The following is a 27,013-nucleotide window of genomic DNA, read 5'->3' on the forward strand; positions in this document are numbered from 1 at the left end:
GCCCCCTCCCCTTGTGCTCTCTGCCTCTTTCTGTACCTCAGTCCTGACGAACCTTATGGTTGTTAGTCCCCCTTCAAATCCCGAGCTTTGACCAGTTGTGTACCTACCTGGCTCTTCAGACCTCCTCCCTTGATAGTGGTGTCACTATTTGCGGATTTTAGGATGGTACGAACTGAATCACAGATAAACAGTGTGTGTGTGTGGGGGGGCTCTGTGTGGGGGGGCTCTGTGTGTGGGGGGCTCTGTGTGTGGGGGGGCTCTGTGTGTGGCTCTGTGTGTGTGGGGGGGGGGCTCTGTGTGTGCGGGGGCTCTGTGTGTGGGGGGCTCTGTGTGTGTGGGGGCTTTGTGTGTATGGGGGGCTCTGTGTGTGTGGGTGGGCTCTGTGTGTGGGGGTGGGCTCTGTGTGTGTTTGAAGTGGCTCTGTGTGTGTGGGGGGGGGCTCTGTGTGTGTGGGTGGACTCTGTGTGTGGGTGGCTCTGTGTGTGGGGGGGCTCTCTGTGTGTGGGGGGGGCTCTGTGTGTTGGGTGGGCTCTGTGTGAGTGGGGGGGCTCTGTGTGTGTGGTGGGGCTCTGTGTGTGTGGGGGGCTCTATGTGTGTGGGGGAGCTCTGTGTGGGGGGGCTCAGTGTGTGTGGCTCTCTGTGTGTGTGTGCAAATGCAATAGGTCTCGCATTTGCAAGAGATTAAGCTATTGACATTGTAAATGACAATGCCATTTATTTATCTGTTTTCAAAACCAACACATAAATAAAAATGTTGTCATTTACAATGCCAATAGCTCTAACTTTGGCAAAGGCGAGACCGTTGCATTGTAAATGCTTGTTGGCTGTGATGTTGGTGGATTTTGAGCAGTTTGAAGACATTTTATTGCTTCCCATTGACAAAAGGCTGTCATTTCTAATGTTTCTCTGTTTCTATCATTGCTCACGATAAAGTGTCACTCATAGTCGTTGAATGTCACTCATGATTACACTGAAATTATGTGTCACACATAAGCAAAGTGGATCCTTGGTAGCTATGTGTGCCTGATTTAAAGATGGCTGTTGTCTGAACACGTTCCGATTGCGCATGTGCCGCATGACAGTGGAGCGAACCATGCGTGCTGTCGTCACTGAGGCTAATAACGACCAACGTATGCGCGTTTGTATTCCGTACATCCATACAGGCTCCGCGCCCGAAATGTGCCTGACTTGCAGATGGCTGCCATCAAGACGTCTTATAACCGCGCATGTGCGCAGTGCACTTCCTGTGCCGACAGTGACCCCGGGGTGACCGATGCGCGCTGACGTCACGGGAGTGTGTTGACAGTGCCGGTGCGGACGTGAAGGGAGCCTCCTGTCAGCCCCCCCTCCAGACCCCCCAGCCGCCGACCGTGACCCCCCCGCCGCCGCCATGGCCCTCCTCCTCCTGCCGCCGCTGCTGCTGCTCCTCGGGGCCGCGCGCGCCTTCGAGCCGGACTTCACGGCCGGCTCCGGGGGCCCCGAGCGCTTCCGCATCGAGGGCCGCGCCGTGGTGCCCGGAGTGCGGCCCCAGGACTGGATCGGAGCCGCCCGGGTGCTGGTGGAGGGCGAGGAGCACGTGGGCTTCATCAGGTGAGGGGCCGCGCCGGGGGTAGGGGGGGGGGGGAGGGGTGACTGTACCCCCGAGGAGAGAGAGACCCCACACCGGGAGGCCCCCGAGGGGAGAGAGAGAGACCCCTGAGAAACGACCTCCGATACAACCCGGAGAAGAGCCCACCCTCTGACCCCCCCCCCCCCCCGCACTGAGAGCCCTCCCTCCGACACCCCCGCACTGGGACCCCCCTCCCTTCGACACCCCCTACCCTCCCTCTGACACCCCCCCCGCCCTCTGACACCCCCTACCCTCCCTCTGACACCCCAGCACACTGCTTGAAGAGCCCACCCTCTGACCCCCCCCCCCGCACTGAGAGCCCTCCCTCCGACACCCCCGCACTGGGACCCCCCTCCCTCCGACACCCCCGCACTGGGACCCCCCTCACTCTGACACCCCCGCACTGAGAGCCCTCCCTCTGACACCCCCCGCACTGAGAGCCCTCCCTCTGACACCCCAGCACACTGCTTGAAGAGCCCACCCTCTGACCCCCCCCGCACTGAGAGCCCTCCCTCTGACACCCCCGCACACTGCTTGAAGAGCCCACCCTCTGACCCCCCCGCACTGAGAGCCCTCCCTCTGACACCCCCGCACTGGGACCCCCCTCCCTTTGACACCCCCGCACTGGGACCCCCCCCCCCGCCCTCTGACACCCCCTACCCTCCCTCTGACACCCCAGCACACTGCTTGAAGAGCCCACCCTCTGACCCCCCCCTGCACTGAGAGCCCTCCCTCCGACACCCCCGCACTGGGACCCCCCTCACTCTGACAACCCCGCACTGAGAGCCCTCCCTCTGACACCCCCTACCCTCCCTCTGACACCCCCCGCACTGAGAGCCCTCCCTCTGAACCACCCCTGGACTGAGAGCCCTCCCTCCCTCTGACACCCCACGGAGGAGAGCCACACTCCCCCGATACAGCCCCACACCGACACCCCAGAGAGGGTTCTGCCCTAAACACTCCTAAGAAGGATCCTACAATGCGGCGCTCGGATGGGCAGGTGTGTGTCGCATCCCCCGGCGTAAGGGCGGCGCATTGCAGGAGTTGTGTCGCAAGCGCGACGCGGCTCCAGCAATGCTCGGGGTGCCCTATCTTTACAATGCTGCGTCACTCCTTACGCCTGCTTCAAGCAGGCACAGGGTTTTGACGCAGCGGGACGTAAAAGTGACTGAGTGAAATCTTGTACATTTTATTGCGTCACTTTTCCGAGGGGTTCCTGCAAGGGAAAGCTCCCCTGCGCCGGAGCGCCCACATGAAACCTACAGCAGGTTTCATATGGCGCAGGGCTTTACAACGTGACGCATCTCCCTAGATGTGTCACGTTGTAAATACAGCGCACATGGCACATGATTTACGCAGCCGCGTCACAGAAGTGACGCAATGGCGGCGTAAAAGTGACGCAAGGGGCTTGTAAATCTGCCCCACAGTATCATCGACACCCCCCGAAGCAGGACTGTTCTGCTGCTGCAGCCTCAATTGCAATGGGATTGGTTCTCGTCTAGTGGTCGTGGTCTTTGATGTGTGGAGTGAAGTCCACAAAGTAGGATTTGTAGAAAATCCATTTCAAGGGGTTTATCCATACCTAGTGAATAGAGTAATCCATGTGAATCTCAGCAATACAAAAGCTGGCACGTGTTCTGTCGCGGGCAGTGACTTTTTCAAGACTGCATGTGTAAACAAATTACAATCGGACACGAATGATCAATCATAAGAAGTCATTTTGAGGTTTAAGAAACAGGAATGTGAAAGACCAAACTCCAAATGGTTTGTGAAGTATTATTTATTTATGTTTGTGTTTTGTAGAGCACGAACTTGACCTGTTAGGGTATTCGCTTTACAGGAGAGCAAAGCAATATACAGAAGACTTTAAAGATGCATAAGGGAAAGAAAAGCACATATTAAAAACATAAAATTAAAAACATACCTATTCACCCAAGATTAATTTCTCTTTCACTTTTCTCTCTCTGTCATCCCCTCAATAAAGTTTGACCGACTCAAACAGAAGCTACGCGCGGAGATACCCCTTCGGGGCTGATTCAGGCGCGCTATAAGAATATAAATAAATAAATAAATATTTACAGTTTACATAATCAGTTTCCCAAGACGGGATACAATATTTACAGACTACTGATATCCCCATGTCTGCCAAATACAATCATGGAGGATATAGAATACATTATGAAGGGATGAGTGGCACAAACCAGAAGTACTGCCTCAACGAACCCAATGATAAGAGCGTAGCATGAGCGAAATAGTGACCCACAATATTCAAGTGGCGGATGTAATAAGGACGCTGTGTCTGTATTGGGTCACCCACCACAATAAAGTCAAAATATAGAGTGAAAGATGATCTATTGAGCGAACTGAAGTGTGAAAACCAAAGGTCAAAATCACAAACATTGCATTTCAGGGAATGCACATGCCAGAAAAACATGAAAATATCAAACCTAAAGCACAAATACTTGTTTGATAAATAGCGATAAGTGATGAAGTTTGTAGAAATCCTGCATTCGGAGATCCTCAGATCGTTGGTTCCTCCAGTATGTAACCAAACAAAATGATAAGTAAGGGTAATGGGAGTGGAGATTAACTCCAAGAAAGGCTGATATAAATATAACACAGACTAGAACACTAACCTAAAAGTAATATGTACTAATAAATAAATATAATGAATAAATACTCGACCAAGTAGAATGGGAGAATGCTTGCTGTGAAGTGAATGATGACTCCCGGATTCAGGATCCTCGGGTCATCAATTAGCCCCAAACAATGGTTGAATTCGGTTAAAGGTAAAACAGCCAGTTTACCGTTTGTTTAGTTCAGGTGGCATCCCAATGTAAACAAATGTGTGTGGTGGTAACTTACTATTATAAGGATGTGTGAGAGGACACCTAATAAGTATTGTACTTCAGTCTCAATAGCGTTCTCGCCCATGAGTATTATGGAGACAAGTTGCCCAGGAATTGTCAGCACATGGTGAGGAGTAAATGAACATCGGTCACCGAAATAGTACGCATATCCAGTGTCAGAACCATACATTGCATAGAAGTGAAGACAATAGTATTCCATTGGCAAAACTGGGTATTGAACCTACCCGTGAATCTACCAGTATTGTGGGGCACACAATACGTTAAAGGGTGTCTGGTGGCAGTGTCCATGGGAATCTCCTACCTGAATAAATATAAAGTGAGTGAGACAAAGTTGTGTTTAAATTAATATTAAGTAAGTATCTAAAACAATTGTAAGACGTATACCGCTACTTTATCTGCATGTTGCAGACCTCTTGGGCTGAGGTATGACGCCTGATATGCAGAAACAAGATGTCTCCTTGTGCAGTAAATTGTATGCTGGAGATAAACAACAGACTTCAGAACACCTGTGTTCAATTCTCCACTTGAAGTTCTGCCAACTTGGAGGAAACGTCCCTTGGCCGCGAGTTTTACCAGTTTTGTAGAGTATAGTGAGAGAGTGTATGTGTGTAAATATCTTTGGCTATGTTACCAGTGATAAGTTCCATAAAGTGATTTGAAGGTTTGGTCTTCGTGATGTTTTTAAGTAAATCTTCCTCCCAAATTATGTCAAATAGTTGCCAAGTGAGCTTGGATTTGCATCCAGGGTACGTGCAGGATGGTTGTGTGGCGTATGAGCGATTCTACTTTCGAGTCACAACAGTACAGACTCTTCTGTTTTCGTGGATGGGCCATCAAATTGAATAAATGTGGATAGTCATAAGCTCATCGTGTGCTTAAAACCTGTCTGCAAAACAGACGTTTGAGGTGCGCAGTTTTAATGTTGGTGTTGTAGATGGTCCTATATGAAGGAGCTGCTCCCCACCTAAATCTTAGGGTTCCCTACTTCCTTTATTGCATAGTTCTGCAGCACTCTAAGGATGCTCTTTGTCTGGAAACAACAACTGTGTCTCTCTGAGGAGTTCTAACGAAAGTGAAACGTGTCAGAGACTACTTGTTTTCATTCCCCTTGGTTTGTATGGCATTTTACCAATCCAAAGCTGTAATACTGCGCCGGGGTGGTGAAACGCTTTTGTCTTTTTTCAGCTTGGTTTGAATGACACGGGCTAATCTAATGCTTAAAGATTTTTTTTACAAAAGAGTTAGTCACTTTTCTAGCATAGTGTGGCCTGATATCCCTATTCCTAAAAGCACTGCTAGAAAAGTAGACGTTTGAGGCGATTGGTATTAGAATGTTGCTGGTGTTGAGAGCACTATAATAAGGAGCTGCTCTCCACTTGAAACTTGAAAATTGCCCAGAGATCTCAACTTCTTGGTTTCCATAATTTGAACATATAGTGGAAAAGTAAGGTGTAGTTATGGTTCTGGCTCCTACATGACAAACAACTGACATTTACTAGTTTAAGTTATGGTTACCAATGCACACCACTCATGTCATAGCTCGGGCCACCTGCCATGTTACTCTCTTTTTCGGTCTTTTCTTAGTTTTCGTGCCTTTTGTAAATTGATATTTTGAACATTGGGGTTGGCACAAGTTGTGGCGTGTATTGTGTGCATTGGTTATCATAACTACCAAACTTCAGTGGTTTGTTGCATTTGACACAGAAAAGCAGTTGAAGGCAACACTACAAAAAAACAGGTTTTTGTGATATTTCCCAGACAATAATTGCTTAGACATTGTTAAACCTCATCTGGCAGACTATTCCAAAGGGGAGAAGTCCTCGTAAAATCTTAGGATGCCGATCGAACCGTTGAAGAGCATAGCACTCTGGTGGTAGGATATCGAAGTAGTCTTAGTGTGCTCTTTACTACCTCCCAGCAAGGTTTCCTGGTATTAGAAGGGCAAAAGCTGGCAAGACACTGCAGTGGATCACATAAAGTCGAATAGGTGGGATCTGAAGGTTTTACAGAAGACAAGATTGCCAGTCTGCCTTAACAAGGGCATGAGACTTCTGGATTTCAGAGGCAAGAGAGGAAAAGGTGAGACTTTTTATTCTGGAGCGGTAGATCTTGGCAATGGTCAAAAGACGAGAAGAGGAGACGTGAAGGACACTGTAAGTTTGGCAGTCACATATGTAATGAGAGCGAGGCGATGAATAAAATGGAAAGGCAGGCCATGATATGGAAGGTTTCCGAAGTCTGGTCCGGCAAGGAAGACTGACAGGGCTGTGAGCTGGCAAGATAATAAAGGAAGAAACTGAAGAATTTTCTTCAGCAGATGAAGCCGATAGAAGCAGGAAGAAGAAACTCCGCTTAGATGAGTGGAGGGGGACTCGTCGAGACAGGCATCCAAGTTCTGCGCACCTGCCACGGGGTGGCAAGGGAACCTAGTTCAGTTTGCCACCATGAGAGTGAAAGGAGTGATGAGAAGAAAGTTTGTTTCGGTTTTGTCTTTTTTTATTTTACGATTAGTGGTCATCCACGCGATCACGAAAGCAAGCGCTCATGAAAGAAGGCTGGAGAGGAAGTCTCGGTATGATGAAATATAATTTGGGTGTGATCAGTATAAGAGATGAAAATAAAACCTGTAGATCACAAGATTGAGTCCGTTTAGTGGGCTAAAATCTTCACCAGTGACGTGTTTTGTGAATGTTCGAGGAGGAGGCGGGCGGCGAAGAAGAGTGGAAAGGAGCAAAAAAGAACAGCACGGTTTGTCTTGGCTCCAGAAAGCATCCCGGAGAAGAAACTATCTGTGTTTGAGAATGTCTTTCTAAAGATATCATTGGAGTTGAATTCCTTACATGTGTGTGTTATCCTCGAGTCCTATAAAGCCTAATCCCTCACCATAGCTTCACTAGGGAAGGTGCAAATCTTGAAAAATTGAAGCTGAGGCAGGAGGGAACCATGGCACACTTAATATAAAAAGCTGCATATAAGGGAGCTCAGCAAAGGTAAGACTTTGGCTATCCGGGCAAAAGCCTCCTCGTCTCCTGCTGTTGTAATGCAGACATATCTGTATTCGTTTGAGTTGTTATATAGCGTGGTTAATAGGTACCTATAGCTTAGTGGACTGCTTGCGTAAACTGCGAAGATGTCAGAGGCTTTTGTTACAGACAGATTGTGCTTCCCCGGTATACTTGAGCACACAGTGCATAAACCACTCCAGACTCCACCGTAGGTATGCTGCTTTGTCATACGATATATATCGAGCTAAATCTAATTAACACATTCGCTAAATCCAAACTTAATTTGTCATGGAAAAGGGGTAGAACCTAAAATGCAGAGGAAAATCTGTTTTTTGAAATGCATGAAGGTAAAGGTGTGTGCATGGTGACTGGAGTTCGATGATCAGGAGCCGACATGTTCCCTGCTCCAGAGTGAATTTAAAAGATCCGACAATGCTTGTTATAACTTCCTGAATTGAAAGGCGGCTGTTAGAAATCAGGATTTTCAAAGCCAATAAGTCTTGCCTTTTGAAATGGTTGTTTATGTCACTGCTGTTTGCTGATGTTTTCCAACACTGGACAAATGGAGTTGCATCATTCTGTATGCGTACATGTGTGTCACCACGACTGCATGTGCCTACAGCATAACAAGAGCATGTGCTGCAAGTTAGTGGATTTTACGTAGATCTTTAAATTTAAGTATCTTTTTTGTGCAGGATAAAAAAGGACTTTTGGGTTGGGGCAATGAAGATAAAGTAAAGAGACTCTTTGGAGACAGCAACACTGGGGGAGAAGCGCATGATGGAGAGAACAATATAGAGTGCAGGATAGGGGAGTTGGGCGAAGGAGAAACAAATGAGTGTGCGAGCAACCCACGAAAGAGCGAGCAACACAGAGGGAAGCTCATGAGGAAGAGAACACAAGGGGTGGATATTTGGCCAGGGATAGACCTGCAAAACCTGTGCTCTCATAGTGTTTAACGAAACAGAAAAAAAGTGGTGCCCTAGGAGTGCACATTGGAAGGATACAAGTTAGTCAATCAAAAGGATGGTAAAGAGGGTAAGCTGCAGGCCCCGGGCGGAGGAAAGGAAAGCAAGGCATCATATACAAAATCAGCAAATGAGTGACAATAAACCTAACCAAAGGAAGCAATCGCAGGCTGTAAGCCCCTGTAGGCCTTTCACAAAAAGACAGCTTGCACTATCTGGTAGGAAAGACCTAATAATGAAGATCAACAACACCAGGGAAGGTTGATTTGGAATTACAATTTTGTAAAACGTGCAAAGTAGCATCAAAATTAGCTCACCTTCTGGGAACTCGGAGAACCTTGTTTATTAAGTATACACAAGGAAGAATGTAACGGTTTGCAAATCTAATATACCTCCAAAAACAGAGGATCAGTTGATGCATGTTCCAAAATGAGCTTTGCTGTTACCGAAACTAGTTTAATGAGACTGCATAGAACTCACTGTACCAATAGAAAATCCTTAAAATGACCGTCTACTCCCACTCTCAGAGCATCCTAGCCATCCAGTCACTCGTGTGTATCTTTGCCTCTCACCCTGTGGAGCTTTCCACTGCTTGGTGGCTAGTTTTAAGTGATGTAAATACCACATACATACATAGGGACAATTCATGGATTTCAATTCCCGTGGTCTGTTCTAAACCTTCTACTTTGTTGAGGGGATGCCCAGTTAGAACTGCTTAGTCTCAAGGAAGTAAGGAATGTGCCCCGCAGGAGATAGGAAGAACCGATGGGTGTTTCTCAATCTTCTGAGTTGGGATCATCCAGATTCAGAGCGTTGCGAGTCCCACACCCCTGCCAGAGAAGCTCTTTCTATATAGAAGAATATAGTTTTATGTTTGAACCTCACTCGGGCCTCTGGGAGCAGACACACGTAGCTTTTATTTTACAATAAGAGATTCTTATGTTCAGTCATCACATAAACCCTATGTATTAGAATAATGTAAATTACTGCGGCAATCTCAGCTGTCATTTTGTAAAACAAATATTAGAAAACCCAAAAGATTTAGCTTTCTACATGTGTGTAACACGATGTAATTCTAGATTCCTAGAATCTTGCAGGTACCAGACTGTTACCGCAACAGGGTTCTGGTCCCTCTATACGGAACACATGAGGATTGGCGGATGGGAACAGTTTTTTTACTGGCAATAGTTTATGAACTGGTCCTAACTTTTCCTCTTCTATAAAGAATAAAATGAAAACCTGTAGCAGCTGGTTGCTCCCCTTCCTGGATATAGTTTTGACTTTTTTGTTTTGAAAATGAGCATGTGTTTTCTGACACAATTTTGAAAGCGAAAATCTATTTTCTTTTTAAGAACCGATGGCAGCTTTGTGGTCCATGATGTTCCTTCTGGCTCCTATGTTGTTGAAGTTGTGTCCCCAGCGTACCGATTTGAGCCTCTTCGTGTGGACATCACTTCAAAAGGCAAAATGAGGTAAGACCCATGAGCCGCCCTGTATATCTAGGAGTCCGGGAGATTACTGTTAGCAATCGTGTCCCAAGCGACAACAGAAAAACAAGTTCCACTCTACCTCTGAGCTTATAAATGAGGGTGTTACAAGAGAAAAGGTAAGTGACCAGCAGCTCGAATCGGTGGGAGTATGTCTTTGTTCCAGCAAGGTCAAGCTGTACCCTCACCTCTATTGGGATGATCGCAAGATGTCTCTGTGACGAAGAAGCAGGAGTGTGCTTTTAAAGTTAAATAATTGATGGTCTGAGTTGAAGGTGAAGTTGTGCTGGTGTCCCTTCCTGGTTGACCCTTGCTGAGGTCCTGCCCGCTGAGTCTGCACATGATTTGCCTGGTGCTGATAACTGTTTGCTGCATTCTGTGAGGCTTGTTAAAAAATAAAACTTCCCCTCCTGCTCGAGGTATCGGTAAAGTGACAATGATGCTACGTCTTCAATGGCTACTAAAGCCTTGGATTCCGACCCACATAATGGCAGTATTAATGCTGAGGCTTCTTCCAAGGGGCTGCGGTGATGATCTTTGTCTTATACTCTGCACCCCAACATGTAAGACAAGACATGGCATCAGCACCATTCCACCTCTTGACCCATGTGACAGGCGCTTGAACCACCTGACTGCGCCCAGTAAATCTGTGCCAAGTCATGCACCACTTAATTTTTCACAATATTACTAATTTGCCCTGCACCATGGGTCTGCAGCTGACATTCTGTGCCAGAATACCATTGATGGCGATAGTGCACTCTACAAATACACATCACATAACATGCATACCACTATTTGTGTTGAGCATCCTCTCCTCATCTGTCATGTCCTACACGACTTGGCTGTGATTGCAGCATCCATCCTGCATCCTGTTACATGTGACTGACATCTTCTAACATGTGACTGTAACCATCATTTCCACATAATTTTCTGCACCACTTAACTATATGTTTGTGGCATGTTCAGCTGCATATACACATGCAGTGCATGCTTTCACCATCTAGTGGAGGGCTCAGATGTGTACAACTTGTATCCTTCAAAGGAAGTCATTTCAAGTCACGGGGTCTGGTGACTCCACCAATTAGTGGTATTGCGCATGGGCATAGACTCTGTGTAGATTGTTTTTCCCTCTGCCATCTGGTTCAACTCCTCGTAGTGTTCTTGCGGGGCCCTCAAATCCATTCTCATGTTCGTACCTACAGGCAATCCTGCATTCTCGTCGGTTTTGACTCTGTATCGATCCAACACCCTTGACTTCCTAATACTCAGGTCGAAAATGGTCCAGATTCTGTACTAGTGGTCAGGTAAAGTGTCTGAAATCCGACTTCCATGAGGTCTGCAACCTCTTTCTCTCCCGACAACTGTGAGGGCTCTTGTTTGGCCTGCCGTGGATTCCGCAATAAGAAAACTCTTTGGAACAGATGCGCTCGTTGTCGCCTCTGCTGACATGATGCATAGACGGAAGGTGGAGACTCCAACATCCTTGGAGGACAGGAGGAGTCAGGTGTCGAGGAAGTGGATGCTTCAGGCGTTGCAATAGAGGCACCCTTTTCACCTGGAAACCTCCATTTCAAAGCAGACGTAGAGTCTGAAGAGCCTCTGCCAATCCCGTGCCCTCAGAAGGTCCCACTGAGTATGGATGTTCCCATAACTCACTACCTAGAGGCACAAGCTTGTAGCTCCCAAGTTGCTTATGAGGCCTCCGGTGCACCACTGCTTTCTGGCCATGATGAACACTGACATTTGGAGACTGACCCATTGCCCAAGCCACATTTGGCGATTAAGTCCCACTACAAGCCTCAAATCTCCATCCGCTGCTTCGGCTCTGAACTCAAAGGCACCTCTTTAGCCACCCTTGGACTCAGAAGGTTCAAAACCGAAGACGTCGGAGCCGAAACACCCTTCACCAAAACATTCGGAGCCAAGGGAGATTTTGTCATCGAGTCCCGTTGTCTCGAAGAAATCAGAGCAGAGATTGAGCTCCGCACCCTCCGGTCAGCAAACTTCCACAGCCCCAACAAGGCCGCCATTCACTGCGGCATCCTCCGTGGCTTCTGAGGAATTTGACAAGCCAATTCTTTCCGCGCCGCTGCAGGAACTTTTGGATGCTCAACATCAAATGCATATCCAACCATGCACAGGCCGGATTCTGACAACTTCCCTACGTGACAAAAAGAAAGCTGGATTACGAGGAGGCCGTCAACCACCTGAATACTTGCTACAAGGACCTCTCCTTTGTCCGTCTGCCCTGAAGAAGTCCATTTGATTGGACGAAACGCATCCGCTCTCTTTGCTGATCCTGAATGATTTTTTTTATGCAACTTGAATAAAAGAACATCATTGAAGTAAAAAAACTGTGGACATTTATCTGATATTTCATTAAGTGTCTAGTCTCTGTAATGTTTAGTGGTGTACCTTTTTGCTTTTGTTTCAGAATTGTTATAATCCTGTTCTGGATTGCATTGTGGCAGTGGGTGCTTTAACAATGTGCACACTAATTTGGTGGGTGACTTCCACCATACTCATACTATTTAGGGAAAGCAGATTAGGTGCTGGCCTATTGCAGGGTTCACTGTCAATTTCTTTTGTATCTATAAATCACCTAGAAGTTCTTCACATTGGAAGGGTGGGGACAGTCCTAGGCTACCTTATGACCACCCTCATGATCCACAAGGTCCTGATCAATGCGATGACTATGATGCGGACTATCCCCCGTGGACACAGACCCAGACCTGAAGCCTACTAGGCCATCACCTCCTGACAATGTCACTTCTTACCATGAGGTGATACACAGAGCTGCCACTTTCCACAATGTAGAACTCCATGTGCAGCAAGAGGAGGGTGATTTCCTTTCGGACTTCTCCTCCACCCAACGCTCCCTTCGTTATCTCCCAATGCTGTAGGGTCTCATCAAGTCTACCGGAGATTATCAAGGATCCAGTCAAGGCAAGAGTCATCACGCCTAGGGTGGATAGAAAGTATAATTGAATTGAATTGAAAGCAATTTATATTGCGCGACTAAAACCCGAGGGTGTCAAGGCGCCTACCAAAACAGATCAAAAAGGCATAGCACAACTACAAGTAAGCTCGCACAAAAAGATGAGTTTTCAGGGCCTGTCTAAAAAGCTGAAGGGTGGGAAGCCTTCTCGAGTGATGCTCTATGTTCGTGGCCAATTACCCCTCCTCTTTGGTGGTTCATCGTACATGCAGAAAATGTGCCAGTATCCAGGACACAAGTGATGGACCCCCTCCCGACCAAGAGAGCAAGTAAATTGATGCAGGGCAAAGAGAGTGGGGGCACAGTCTGCAACCCATTGGGGAATTGCAATTTCAGTTGGCATGCTCTCCGGTATGACCGTACACAATGAGATCAAATGGCAGATCTGGTAGAGCATCTCTCAGAACACTACCGCACGAAGGGGCAACAGTTAGTGGCAGAGGGGAAGATTATCTCGAACACTAACATCCTTTGTGCTCTGGATAATTTTTTATGTTGCATACCTGATGAAGCTCTTTGTTGGACAGACCTCGTGGTAGGCCCGACCCCTCCCCGCATGGCGGGTCACGGATCCCTGCTACACCTGTTCCCCGGACAAGAACCACCCCTACAGCCGCCGGGCCGAACCCAGCTCTTCCCCCACGGGGCCCCGGCCCATCACAACAACATTCTCGGCTGGCCCGGGTTCCTTCCCGAACCACTGTCCCCAGCCCAGCCGCCATCTTGGAGCCGCCACGACCAGGCCTCGTGGCCACGGGTCGACCTCAACCTCCGGCCCAGCCAAGCCCCGACATCGAGGCACTACCATCCACCCAGGGGGTAAAGAGACCACTTGGCGAGTCAATGGAAGAAGAAGTGTCGATGGCTCCCCTCCGCCAGGTTTCGATCGCCCCCGGCCTCCCTGGGCGCTGGCTCCACCCCCCTGCTGGGTGTCTGGACTCCCTCATCCCGGACCCCCCGACCTCCAAGTGCGAGGGTCCGGACATCAAAGGGCGCCAGACCTATAACTGGGGCAGCTCCAGAGCAGGAAGTCAGTTGTATCCTGGAGTTGAGAGACACCGAGACGAACTCATCCTGGGAGGCCTGCTGGCGCTGCCATGGCTCATCCTCTTCGTGAACCATGTTCGTCAGCCTGCTGGCGCTGCCGCGGCTCATCCTCTTCGTGAACCATCTTCGTAAGCCTGCTGGCGCTGCCGCGGCTCATCCTCTTCGTGAACCCTCTTCGTCAGCCTCTGGCGCTGCCGCGGCTCATACTCTTCGTGAACCATCTTCGTAAGCCTGCTGGCGCTGCCGCGGCTCATCCTCTTCGTGAACCATCTTCGTCAGCCTGCTGGCGCTGCCGCGGCTCATCCTTGTGAACCATCTTCGAAAGCCTGCTGGCGCTGCCGCGGCCCCTACTTGCGACACCTCCCACTCGAGGATTGAGAGCTATACACCAGCTACCCCCTGTACCGGACCGGTACTGAGACTGTCCCGCTACCCCTTTTTCCCCAGAGACTAGATTTGGCGAGATCATCGTATCTTTGTCTTGCTGTATCGTCAAGTTACCCTGCCTGAGAATACCTATAAAAGTGTAAAGAACCTATCTTGGTGTGGCGTCCATCTGTGGGGGGGTAGTTGCTTGTCCGTACGATCTAAGGAGAAGGCCCTCGCCAGGAGGCCTCTCCCCCTTGCTCGGCCGACCCTCCGGGTCTCCGTCTAACATTGGTGGCCAGCGGCGCGATCCGAGCAGACGCATAATCGTACGGAGAGTAACTGCCCCACGACGCACAGCAACAATGTCGACGAAAGAGATTGGAACAACCGCAAAATTCCAGATGGAACGGCTGGAAGAATACAGCCACAAGGAATTGAAACAATTCTGCATAGACTTGGGCATCGCTACCACGGGACTGAGCACCAAAGATGACCTCAAGCACGCCTTGGAGTCTTGGGTGGAGACGGGAGCGCCCCCACCCCAAAACGAAAGCATTGAGACCACCGAAACAACGGCAATCCCCGAAGAAGAAAGAAGAACGGGCCTCTCTCCCGAGGAGGCCCGAGAATGGGAGAGGAGCCGGCTCCACGAGTTGGAACTGGCTCGACTCCGCCTAGATGGAGAACTAAAACTAGCAGAGAAAAAGATAGCCCTCGAACACTTACGACTACGGGAAGAACGGGAAGAGAAAAAAAGCCAGAGGGAGCTGGAAGAGAAAAAACTAGCGTACGAGCGCAATTTAAAAGAGCTAGAAATCCGACGACAAAACGGGGACCTCGGCGTCCCCGAGAACCAGAACTCCGCTCCCCCTAAGGACACCAAGGTCCACATTCCCAAAGACGTCGTCCGGGAGTACTACCGGAACGACGACATCCAGCAGTGGTTCAAGGCCTACGAGGTAGCCATGCTCTCCCACCGTATCCCGCGAAAAGACTGGGGAGCCGGGTTGTGGGGGAGATTAGTCAACGAAGGAAGAGATGCCCTGCTACAATTCCCCGACGCAGAGATGACCTCCTACGACCACATGAAAGCCGCCCTGCTCACTCGCTACGGGCTCACCCCCGAGATGTACCGGCAGCGATTTCGAGACTGTAAAAGAATCCCCGGGACCACCAGGGTAGAATACGTGAACTTTTTTAGCCGAGCCTTAGAGGGATGGATCAAGGGCAGCCAGGTCACCACCTACGAACAATTAGTCGATCTCATTGTGTGGGAGCACCTCTCCAATAATTGTTTCGTGGAACTAAGGCAGCATCTCCTCGATAGCAAGCTGACCGAACCCCGGAAACTCGCCATTGAAGCGGATCGATGGGAGAGCACCCGGGTCCCCCGGAGTTGGCCAGGCGAACAAAACCGAGCCTCCCAGGAGACCCACCGTCCACGAGGAGGAGGAGGCCAGGGTCGGGGCAGGGACACCGCCACGGTGCCCCCCACTAACAACCCCCTGTCCCCGGCCGGAAGAGGAAGCCCTTCGACGCGACCGGGATTCCGCTCCAACGTTGTCTGCCACAAATGCCAGCGGCCCGGCCATTACGCCAATGATCCAAACTGTCCGAGAAACCAGTCAGTCCAGGCCCCGGGTCCAGTGAGCCGCCAGATCACCGCCGTCGCCCTCGGAGAGGAGCAAGGCGAAGAAGAAGCAGAAGAGTGCGAGCACTACCAGACAGAGTGGGAACCCGCCGCCATGTCCCTGGTATGTCTAGGAGACAGTGACATGGTCCTGCGGGCCCCCCTCCCCGCCAACACGCAGAAGTACAGCCAGTGGGTCACCATTAATGGACACCGGGCTAAAGCCCTCCGCGACACAGGGGCCAGTGTGACCGCGGTCCGTTGCCATCTGGTGACCCCCGATCAAATCCTGCCAAACGTACTTTGTCCAGTACGATCTGCGGACAATTCCGAGAGCCTGTGCCAGATGGCCCGCGTCCCCTTCGAGTGGGGGGGGGGGCGTATCGGGCATGCTGAAGGTGACTGTCCGAGATGACGCCCCCGTGGACTGCCTCCTGGGGAACGATCTCGAGAGCTCCCCCTGAGCAGCCGTGGAGCGAGGAGAGCACCTGGGGATGCTGGGCCTCCCTGAATGGGTCTACGCCACGACCCGATCCATGGCCGCCCGCGCCATCCCATCCACCGAGGAACCAGAGTGGCCCAAACCTCCACCGCCGGTCGTCACAGAAGAGACCACCCCTGAGCCTGGTCCACCGGGGCCCAACAACGAAGACCCTGACCCACTCCAAGACCTCCAGAAGCTGGCCCAGTGGCGCCAAGAAGGTGGCCCCACTCAGGAACAGTTCCGCCAGGAACAAAGAGCGTGTCCCTCCCTCGAGGGGCTCCGACAGCAAGCCATAGCCCAGAGCACAGGGGATGCCTCGGGGGGGGGGGGGGGGGGGCACTGGATCTATTGGGACAACGGGCTCCTCTACAGTGAGCAAAAGATTGCTGAACTGGGGGCCAGCCGGGTGCTGGTGGTCCCCCTCCAATTCCGAGACTTCCTCTTGAACCTGGCACACAATGTGCCGCTCGCCGGGCACCTGGGGCAGGACAAGACTTACAGCCACCTGGTGACCCATTTCTACTGGCCTAAAATGCGGAACGATGTAGTAAACGACTGCCGGGCCTGCCCCACCTGCCAGGCCAGCGGGAAGAGCGGCCAGAAAATAAAAGTCCCCCTACAATCCTTTCCCATCGTCACCACTCCCATTGAGAGGGTGGGGATCGACATTGTGGGGCCGCTGGAGCCCCGGACAGCGCAAGGTCACCGGTTCATACTCGTCCTGGTGAACCATGCCACCCGCTATCCCGAGGCCATTCCTCTCCGAACCATGACAACGCCCGTGGTGGGCCGAGCCCTGATGGGGATCTTCTCGCGGGTGGGCTTCCCCCGAGAGGTCGTCAGTGATCGAGGCACGAACTTTATCTCCAGATACATGAAGTCCCTATGGCAACAGTGTGGGGTCAGCTACAAATTTACGACCCCTTACCACCCGCAAGGAAACTGACTAGTGGAACGATTCAATCGCACCCTCAAGGGTATGATCATGTGCCTGGAAGAGCCCCTACGCCGCCAATGGGACGTGCTGTTCCCATGCCTCCTGTTTGCCTACCCAGAGGTCCCACAGAAGTCCCTGGGATTCAGCCCCTTCGAGCTCCTGTATGGGCACCCCGTCCGGGGTCCCCTCAGCCTGGTCAAGGAAGGGTGGGAGGTGACCCCCCAGAAGACTCCCCCTGATGTGTACAAGTACCTCCTGACCCTCCGGAACCAGACTCGGCGGTTCAGGGAACTCGCCAAAGCCAACCTCGAAGCCAGCCAAGAAGACCTGAAACGATGGTACGATCAGAATGCCTCATCCATCGAGTTCGATCCGGGACAACAGGTCTGGGTCATGTACCCGGTCGAACCTTGCGCCCTCCAAGACAAATGGACAGGACCCTTCAAGGTGGTGGAGCAAAAGGGCCCCGTCACTTACCTGGTAGACCTGGAGTCCCCCCGGAACCCTCTCCGGGTCCTCCATGCCAACAGACTTAAGCCTCACTTTGTGCGCTCTGAACTCAGCCTTCTGATGGCTACCGACAGAGGGGCTGAAGAGGATTCCGAGCCCCTTCCCGACCTCCTGAGGACCCGCGAGAAAGACGGCTCCGTAGGAGTCCACCTCTCCGCTGCCCTGTCTCCAGCACAACGCCAAGACTGCTGAGACTTGCTCCAGCAATTTGCCGACCTGTTCTCCCTCGTCCCTGGGGTCACACCCTGGTGCCTCCACGATGTCGACACCGGGGATAGCCCCCCCTATCCGGCACAGAGCCTACAGAGTACCTGATCGGGTACGCGCCTGCATCCAGTCAGAAGTATCCAAGATGCTGGCCCTGGGAGTAATCGAGCCCTCCGACAGTCCCTGGGCCAGCCCGGTCGTGCTGGTCCCCAAGGCCGCCGCCCCTGGCGTCGCCCCAGAACTCGGGTTCTGCGTAGACTAACCGGGGCTTGAACGCCGTAACCCGAACAGATGCTCACCCCATCCCACGAGCAGATTAACTGATCGACCGCCTGGGGGCCGCCCGCTACCTGAGCATCTTTGACTTGACCGCGGGCTACTGGCAGATCGGCCTTACCCCGGGTGCCCAGGAGCGATCCGCCTTCTCCACTCCGGATGGCCACTACCACTTCAAAGTGATGCCCTTCGGAATGAAAAACGCCCCGCCACCTTCCAGAGACTCGTAAACAAAGTGTTGGCGGGGCTGGAGGAGTTCAGCGCCGCCTATCTGGACGATATTGCCGTGTACAGTCACCACTGGGCAGAACACCTCCGGGAGGTCCTGACCGCCCTCCGGCAAGCAGGACTAACAATAAAGGCAAGCAAGTGCCAAATCGGCCAAGGGTCCGTGACCTACCTGGGGCACCAGGTGGGAAGTGGCCAGGTGGCCCCTCTCCAACTCAAGATCGCTGCCATTCAGGCTTGGGAGCGTCTGGTCACCCAAACAGAGGTCCGAGCCTTCCTGGGGCTCACCGGATACTACCGGCGCTTCATAAAAGACTATGGCAGTATTGTGGGGCCCCTCACAGAACTCACGTCCAAGAAGAACCCCCCGAAAGTACACTGGACTCCTGAGTGTCAGGCCGCCTTTGAGAACCTCAAATCAGCCATGTGCACGGCCCCCGTGCTCCAAGCCCCTGACTACAGCCGGGAATTTGTAGTACAAACAGATGCCTCCGATCACGGCGTGGGGGCCGTCCTCTCCCAAATCAACACCGAGGGAGTTGACCAGTCAGTGGCCTTCATCAGCCGACGCCTGCTGGCCCGAGAACAACGCTGGAGCACCATAGAGCGAGAGGCCTTCGCCGTGGTGTGGGCCCTCAAGAAGCTCCGGCCCTATCTCTTCGGTACCCATTTTCGGGTGCAAACAGACCACCGACCTCTGCAATGGCTGATGCAGATGCGGGGAGAGAACCCGAAGCTGTTGCGTTGGTCCATCTCCCTGCAGGGGATGGACTTCACTGTGGAGCATTGCCCCGGCAACGACCACGCCAACGCAGATGGCCTGTCCCGCTTCTTCCGCCTCTGCGAGGAGATTACCCAAGAGGATGGGTGACTCTCCCTGCCTTCAGCTGGGCGGGACGCATGTTGGACAGGCCTCGTGGTAGGCCCGACCCCTCCCCGCATGGCGGGTCACGGATCCCTGCTACACCTGTTCCCCGGACAAGAACCACCCCTACAGCCGCCGGGCCGACCCCCAGCTCTTCCCCCCACGGGGCCCCGGCCCATCACAACAACATTCTCGGCTGGCCCGGGTTCCTTCCCGAACCACCGTCCCCGGCCCAGCCGCCATCTTGGAGCCGCCATGACCAGGCCTCGTGGCCACGGGTCGACCTCAACCTCCGGCCCAGCCAAGCCCCGACATCGAGGCACCACCATCCACCCAGGGGGTAAAGAGACCACTTGGCGAGTCAATGGAAGAAGAAGTGTCGATGGCTCCCCTCCGCCAGGTTTCGATCGCCCCCGGCCTCCCTGGGCGCTGGCTCCACCCCCTTGCTGGGTGTCTGGACTCCCTCATCCCGGACCCCCTGACCTCCAAGTGCGAGGGTCCGGACATCAAAGGGCGCCAGACCTGTAACTGGGGCAGCTCCAGAGCAGGAAGTCAGTTGTATCCTGGAGTCGAGACACCGAGACAAACTCATCCTGGGAGGCCTGCTGGCGCTGCCGCGGCCCCTCTTTGTGAACTGTCCTTGAAGGCCTGCTGGCGCTGCCGCGGCTCATCCTCTTCGTGAACCATCTTCGTCAGCCTGCTGGCGCTGCCGCGGCTCATCCTCTTCGTGAACCATCTTCGTCAGCCTGCTGGCGGTGCCGCGGCTCATCCTCTTCATGAACCATCTTCGTCAGCCTGCTGGCGCTGCCGCGGCTCATCCTCTTCGTGAACCATCTTCGTAAGCCTGCTGGCGCTGCCGCGGCTCATCCTCTTCGTGAACCATCTTCGTAAGCCTGCTGGCGCTGCCGCGGCCCATCCTTGTGAACCATCTTCGAAAGCCTGCTGGCGCTTCCGCGGCCTCTACTTGCGACACCTCCCGCTCGAGGATTGAGAGCTATACACCAGCTACCCCCTGTACCGGACCGGTACTGAGACTGTCCCGCTACCCCTTTTTCCCCAGAGACTAGATTTGGCGAGATCATCGTATCTTTGTCTTGCTGTATCGTCAAGTTACCCTGCCTGAGAATACCTATAAAAGTGTACAGAACCTATCTTGGTGTGGCGTCCATCTGTGGGGGGGTAGTTGCTTGTCCGTACGATCTAAGGAGAAGGCCCTCGCCAGGAGGCCTCTCCCCCTTGCTCGGCCGACCCTCCGGGTCTCCGTCTAACACTCTTAAATGAGCAAAACGTCTGGACTGTTCTTATATGAAGAAATCACGAATAAAGAGTCTATTTAAATGACCGGCTGAAAAGACTCCTAAATGCGGACTGCTGGACTTTGTTTAAAAACATCTTGTGAAGTGGATCTTATATATTTGCCTCTAATTCACCACAACTGTCCAGACTGCCCAATATGATCTGTCGGCAGAGACTTCAATACAGTACACACCTTCTCATGGAACATATTCCCGAGGTGGACAACAAAACAGCGGGTCTGCTCAGCAGGACGAATCAACAAGTACATGAATGGGAAGTTGCACCACCTGGTCCTAATCCAGTACTTCCAGCTCTGGGGGTTCCCACTTCTAGGTCTGTTCGCCATGGCAGAAAATTCAAAATGCCCAGGTTTCGCTGCCAGGCTACCACACCCACAGGCCAAGGAAAGCACAATGCATGAATTGGTCAGGGATATTTGCCTCCACTTTTCTTCCTCTCCCACTCCTGCAGTGTGTTGTGGGGAGATTCAGACATCCTCGCGCTCCTTGTAGCGGCACCAGCCTGGGCACTCCAACCATGGTACGTCACTGCTAGAAATCTCGAATCGCCCCATTGGTCAAAGATGGCCGGCTGGTATATTAACACAACATTGAAATAGCTAATAAGTGAACTGTACAAACATTTCAAAATATATTTCAGTACTTATGAAGGCATATTTTTGTATTTGTGTGGTGAAAAAAGTATTTTTATAGGATGAAAATAAATCATAGCACTTTACTTGGTGATGTGCAAATAATAAATATTTTAGCTGAAACCCAGTTTCCGAACATCGCACGCTATGTAGTTTTATCAATAAAACTGCATGTTAGTGGGAAGGTTTGTGGCCACTTCAATGGCAAATGTGTGTTCTGTAAATGACAGTGCACTACCATATCATGCTTTAGTAATATACATATTAAAGGTGAGTTCTTAAACATGTAATGAGAAATATTCCTGACCCGCCCTGATAACAATGCGATTAGTAAGCTAAGAGGCGCGTCATAAGTACCCTATACGTAAGCCTGATTCTTATTATACATGAAGCAAACATTTAGTCTATAAAAATGGGAACTTTTTTTGTGCAGCAAAAATGCATATTTGGAGGTGTCTTATGTGATTAATGAAGAAGGTGGCGGCCCCATAAAATATTTGCCTGGGATCCCACAATTTGATACCAGTTTACGGGTCAAGTACATTACAGTTAGGTCGAGTAGATTATTGAAGTTACTAGACCTGCAAGTCTATTTAAATTTTTCTGATTTTTCGAGGCCTGCCTGCGATCTGACTCCTGAAGTCTTAGAATTTGGTAACCTCAACCTACCAGATGAGTTTGTCTATTCTCAAAGAGGCGCGTAGCGCTGCCACCAGAGTCTGTTCCGCTGCCAAATGGAAACGTTTTGTGCACTACTGCCTCCCAAAAATCATTAACGCTCTAACAGCACCAGTACAGGATATTGTTTACTTTCTGCACTTGTAGAAAGCAGTCCTACCATACACCGCTATCCGATTACACTTGACTGCCATAGCTGTCAACCTAGAGAACGAACAAGAACAGGCTTCCTTATTCACAGTACCTGTTATTAGAGCATTCATGGGAGGCCTTAAAAGAGGTATTCTACGCAGGACACAGCCTGCTCCGGTTTGGAACATAAACTTTGTTCTCACTAGGCTCATGGGTCGTCCTTTTAAAGCCCTTCATTCTTGTTCACTGCATTTCTGGTGGCCTTCCTTGTGGCAATCTTTTCCTTAAGACGAGTCGGTGAGATACAGGGTCGTCCTTAGAACGAATCCATAATTCCTTCCTACGTTGGCCTCCAGTTTCCACCTTAATCAGATGAGTGAACTCCAATTCTTCTTTCTGCATCTGGAATCTGTAGTAGAACCCACTCTGCACACTCTTGATGTCAAAAGAGCACTGCTGTACTATACTGATAGAACAAAACTATTTTGTAAGACGCAATAACTGTCGCACTCCAAGCTGCGCAAGGTGGTGCTCTTTCTAAAGCAGGCGAAACACATTGGTATAACAAGTTTGCATGCACTTGACTAACCAAAGGTAAAAGGACACTTCCTGCCCCTCCTTGACTGCATTCCACTCCAAAGAAAGGGGCTTCAATGGTGAACTTGGGTAACCTACCAATAGCTGACTTCTGTAAAGCCGCGACCTGGTCTACCCCACATCTCTTTACTAAACACTACTGTGTGGACGTTCTGGCCAGACTGCAAACTAGACTTGGCCAAGCTGTCTTACATACATTTTTCTAGGCTTCTGCGGTATCTCTTTTCGGAGGACTGCTTTACAGCTGATGCCCGGCATGAGCTACACATGCCACAAACGGAAAAGGTTACCCTGCAAGCATCTGTTTGTGGCCTGCAGTGCTGTAGACCCACATGTGCCCACCCTCCTCCCCAGTCGCCTGAGGTTGTTGCAGTTTCTATTCTTTTTGTGTCCTTTTCTTTGCATGATTATCTTTAATGTATGATCTATGCTCCATCTCGAGTCGTGCCGGGGAAATACAATCTAACAATGGAGTCGATGCCCATGCGCAATACCACCAATTGGTGGAGTCACTAGACCCTGTGGCCCAAAAAGCAAGCTGTAAACGTCAGAGCCCGACACTAAATGGGGGAAGTCTGCACAGTATGTGAATCTACTGTACCACATACCTCAAACAGATGCTTACAGGGAAGTAACATTTTCTGTAGGCATTGTGAGAAGTTGGCCTGATACAAAGTGCTCACTAGAATAGTGAACATTATAAATCAGTCCAAACAACCCTTATGGTGATTGGTTGTAAGTCAACCTTATAGACCAGCTATCCTAGTAGCATGGATACGAGCAGTCTAAGGCTAAAGACTCGAGAGGGCGTGTTAAGCCAGCTGTTATACCACACATATACCCCTTGAACACCAAGTGAAAGGACACCACACAAGGGTTATGAAAATAAACAAGATATTTATTAAGAATCACAACAGCCCTGTACTCTTTATGAGGACAGGGTGCTAAGCACACAACAAAACTCTTCCGAAAATACTTTAAGTTGCACAATTTACACAAATGCCCGAGGGGCACGAAAAACCATATACTATGAAAGTGGAATGCAAAATTACTAGCAGGTAAGTACTGGACTAATAGGCTTTGGAATCGCTAGGACTACGTTTTCTGAACCTTCAGATTACTAGTAGGAGGCATAGGGGACTCGGGTGCAGAGTGTGCACTCTCACGCGGGATGCAGGACAAAGTCTATGGGAGCTAGTAAAGACAAAGTTAGTGTTCTCGGGCGAACCCGACTAGATAGGCTGAAAACGAAAGTGGATCTGGACCCTTGGGTAGTGAGGCTATGCTGGGGCACCGAAATGCCGAAGTTACCTAGCCCAGGGCCTGCGGCTGCATAGGTCTGGAAAGACGTCGGGAATCCTCGTTGCAGTCTTTGGAGCCTGAAGAAAGAAGTTGCTGGCAGGCGACCAGTGAAGATTGTTCGAGTGATCCAAGCCTGGATCGAAGATGGATGACACCTGAAAGCAGAGGGGACCAAGTTCTTGACCACTAGCCAGTGATCAGATGGCACCAGGAGGGCACCGGATGGTAGTCACCTCGACTAGGTGAGTGGGCGACGCTGGGCTCTGCAGTGAAGTAGTGTGGCTCACTGGTTAGAGGCGGCAGACCCGAGAGCAGATGACGGCCCGGGACCAGGGTTCGATTCCCGGCGCGGCAGGTTTCTGGACCAGGGTCAGCGGACTCGATAATTCTCTCGCCTCGGTGCCCACTCTGATCAGCGATCACACTCGGCAACTCTGGGCATTAGCTTGCCTCATCTTCACTAACGGCCCCACCAGACCGCCGGGGATGCCTGGTCTCACCCTGGAGATACCCATTAAGGGACCATCTCTCAGGCACGCCAGGAAGGGATTCGCAGCGGTCGAAGCGCCATGGGACCCTCCGGGTAAGTAGTGCGCTATATAAATGCCTATACATACATACATACAGTCTCACGGACCAGGAGGCGTTGTCGGCGACCAGGATGGAGGTGCGAGCTGTCCCACGATTGATGATGCTATCGACGTCGCTGGACCCAGGATTGAAGCAACAAGTCTTGGCAAATTCAAGCCCACGCGGTGGACCTAAAATGGCGTCTGGTGTGGACCAGGAGGGTCCGGGGTGCTCCTCTTTTGGAAGGGAGCAAGGGCCAGTCTGGAGCAACCAGGCCAGCAGCAGTGATGTCGTCGGGCGTCGTTAAGAAGGCCACAAGCCAGCGGGCTAGTAGCCAAACAACGCGGTGAGCAGCAGAAAGCAGAAGGGCCCCACGCAGATCGTGGAGATGCTGGGAGGCTGGACTTCGGTGCTGGAGCTGCTCAGGGTCGGGGCTTCTCGGACCCCAAAGCACTCACCAGAGGATCCCTCGGCGGTCGTGCTGGATAGAAGTCGTGCAGTTCTGATGATGGCCGGTCCCTCGAGGTCTCGTCGCACCTACGGTTCTCAGCTTAGCTGTAGAGGTAGGTAGAGGTCAGAGGTGCCAGGGAAGCCGGGTCTCGTCGTGCTGGTCGGTCGGATTCCTGAGGAAGGACGTGCAGCAAACCGCAGAGTTCTTAGATGGTGCCTGCGGATGCAGGGTGACTACTCCTTAGCCACAAGGGAGAAATCTTGAGAAGAAGTCGAGAGTTCCTTTCGTAGAAAGTAGTTTCTTGATTCAAAGATGATCTAATTTGGAAGGGTCCCCGCTCCTGCCTTTATCCTAAAGAAAGGGGTGGGTGCGCGACTAGGTCCTGCCCTAGGGGTGGGACCAGGAAGGGGGGTGGTTACACCCCTCTTCCATGCCGGACTTTCCCTAGGCCAGGGGCTGGTGTGCCCCTGGAACTGGTTCTAGCCGGCAGATGCGTAGTGAGCACCGGGGTGCCACTTGCAGTCACCTTCCTGTAAAGCCCTGCCTACCCAGGATACACAAAACCCTGTCTGGGATGGTGCTAGCACCGCCCCTGACAGGAAACCCTTTTGTCCAAGCTCTCCTCGCTGGAAGGACTCCCAGCAGCAGAAGGTCAGACTCGTGTCTGTGGTGGCAGCATCCATTTTGTGGAGCTGAGGCTTCAGTTAACTTTAACCGGGGTTCACAGTTACATACATGTCGTGTCCCTCTAGAAGGGTGGAATGCTAAACCCGTCGCCAGAATTGGCGAGGGGTTAGTATTCCAATTCGTATGACACCTTACTCGACATGTTTTGATAAAGCAATACCAAAGATAGCATTTAACCGCGAGGATTATAATGCACTTAAGAGTATATGGTATGCGTTATCATGGAACAGCTATTAGGACTTGGTTCCGCAAGCTGCAAACGGGCTCAGCTCATGCCAGAGCACCATTTCACACGATTCCACGCACTCTGCCTTCAGGATTGTCAAGGCCTGCCATAGGAGTGACTGATAGGAATCTGTGTGTCCATTTTTAGGGTTAGATATAGGTATACTATATCTAAAGCAAAGGGTGATTACACCACCTTGCCCCAGCTGTCGTGCAGCCAGTTGTCAGATTTAGATGGCCATTCAGGGGTGGCATAATACATGCTGCAGCCCCTGGTAGGCCCTGGGTACACCTATGCCCTGAGTTACAGGGTCTGATAAGGTGGCCCAGCACCAATTGGAAATGTACCTAAGGTACATGGAATCCATTTTAGAGAGAGAGCAGTAGGCCTGGGGTCCTGATTGGCCGTGTCCCAGGCCAACTAAGTCGGAAAACTAGCAAAACACCAGGAAAAAGGTTGGGGGTAACCATAGTCGGGTATCTACCTTCCTACACATGCCCCCCCCCCCCCTCCCCAAACGAAAGGAGATAAGGCTATCCTTGTCCAGGTAAGCCTATATTGCCTGAGTGGCCATATGAGGTGGTACATGCACTGGCATGGTTACCTCCTGTATCATGGTCCACTAAGCAACGTCTCACCCTAAGGGTATCTGAGGGTCTCCACCATAGGGAATCACTACCTGTGGTGTGCTTTGGCAAAGTAAAAGGCTGGTGGGGGGGATGGAGTACTGAAGTGAGACTCCACTACTGTTGGGCTCAACTTCCTCCAATCACTATCCACCATATGTGCCTTTCTTTCCAGTACTGAGTTGTTATGAGCTCTCAGGGTCAACCTCTGGCTACCTAAAGCTGGAGGCTGAGTCCCTCTGTTTGGCTTACTGGAGGGACAGGTCAGGTTTGGGGTTTTTAGGCCCCAGGTTTGGCTGTGCCCAG

At 51.3% G+C, this 27,013-nt stretch overlaps 1 protein-coding gene across 1 annotated transcript in view; it reads left to right on the forward strand.

Annotated features, from left to right (window-relative positions):
• Positions 1-1,265: 1,265 nt before the first annotated feature.
• The window catches only part of EMC7 (ER membrane protein complex subunit 7), an 82,772-nt gene continuing 57,024 nt past the window's right edge, over positions 1,266-27,013 (forward strand). The window contains exons 1-2 of the mRNA XM_086936910.1: positions 1,266-1,590; positions 9,805-9,924. Of these exons, the coding sequence (XP_086793036.1) occupies positions 1,391-1,590; positions 9,805-9,924 (320 nt within the window). The 5' untranslated portion in view covers positions 1,266-1,390. The remainder of the gene's footprint in view (positions 1,591-9,804; positions 9,925-27,013) is intronic.

This window comes from Lissotriton vulgaris, chromosome 9 (assembly GCF_964263255.1).
Source record: "Lissotriton vulgaris chromosome 9, aLisVul1.2, whole genome shotgun sequence".
Classification (NCBI taxonomy): Eukaryota; Metazoa; Chordata; class Amphibia; order Caudata; family Salamandridae; genus Lissotriton; species Lissotriton vulgaris.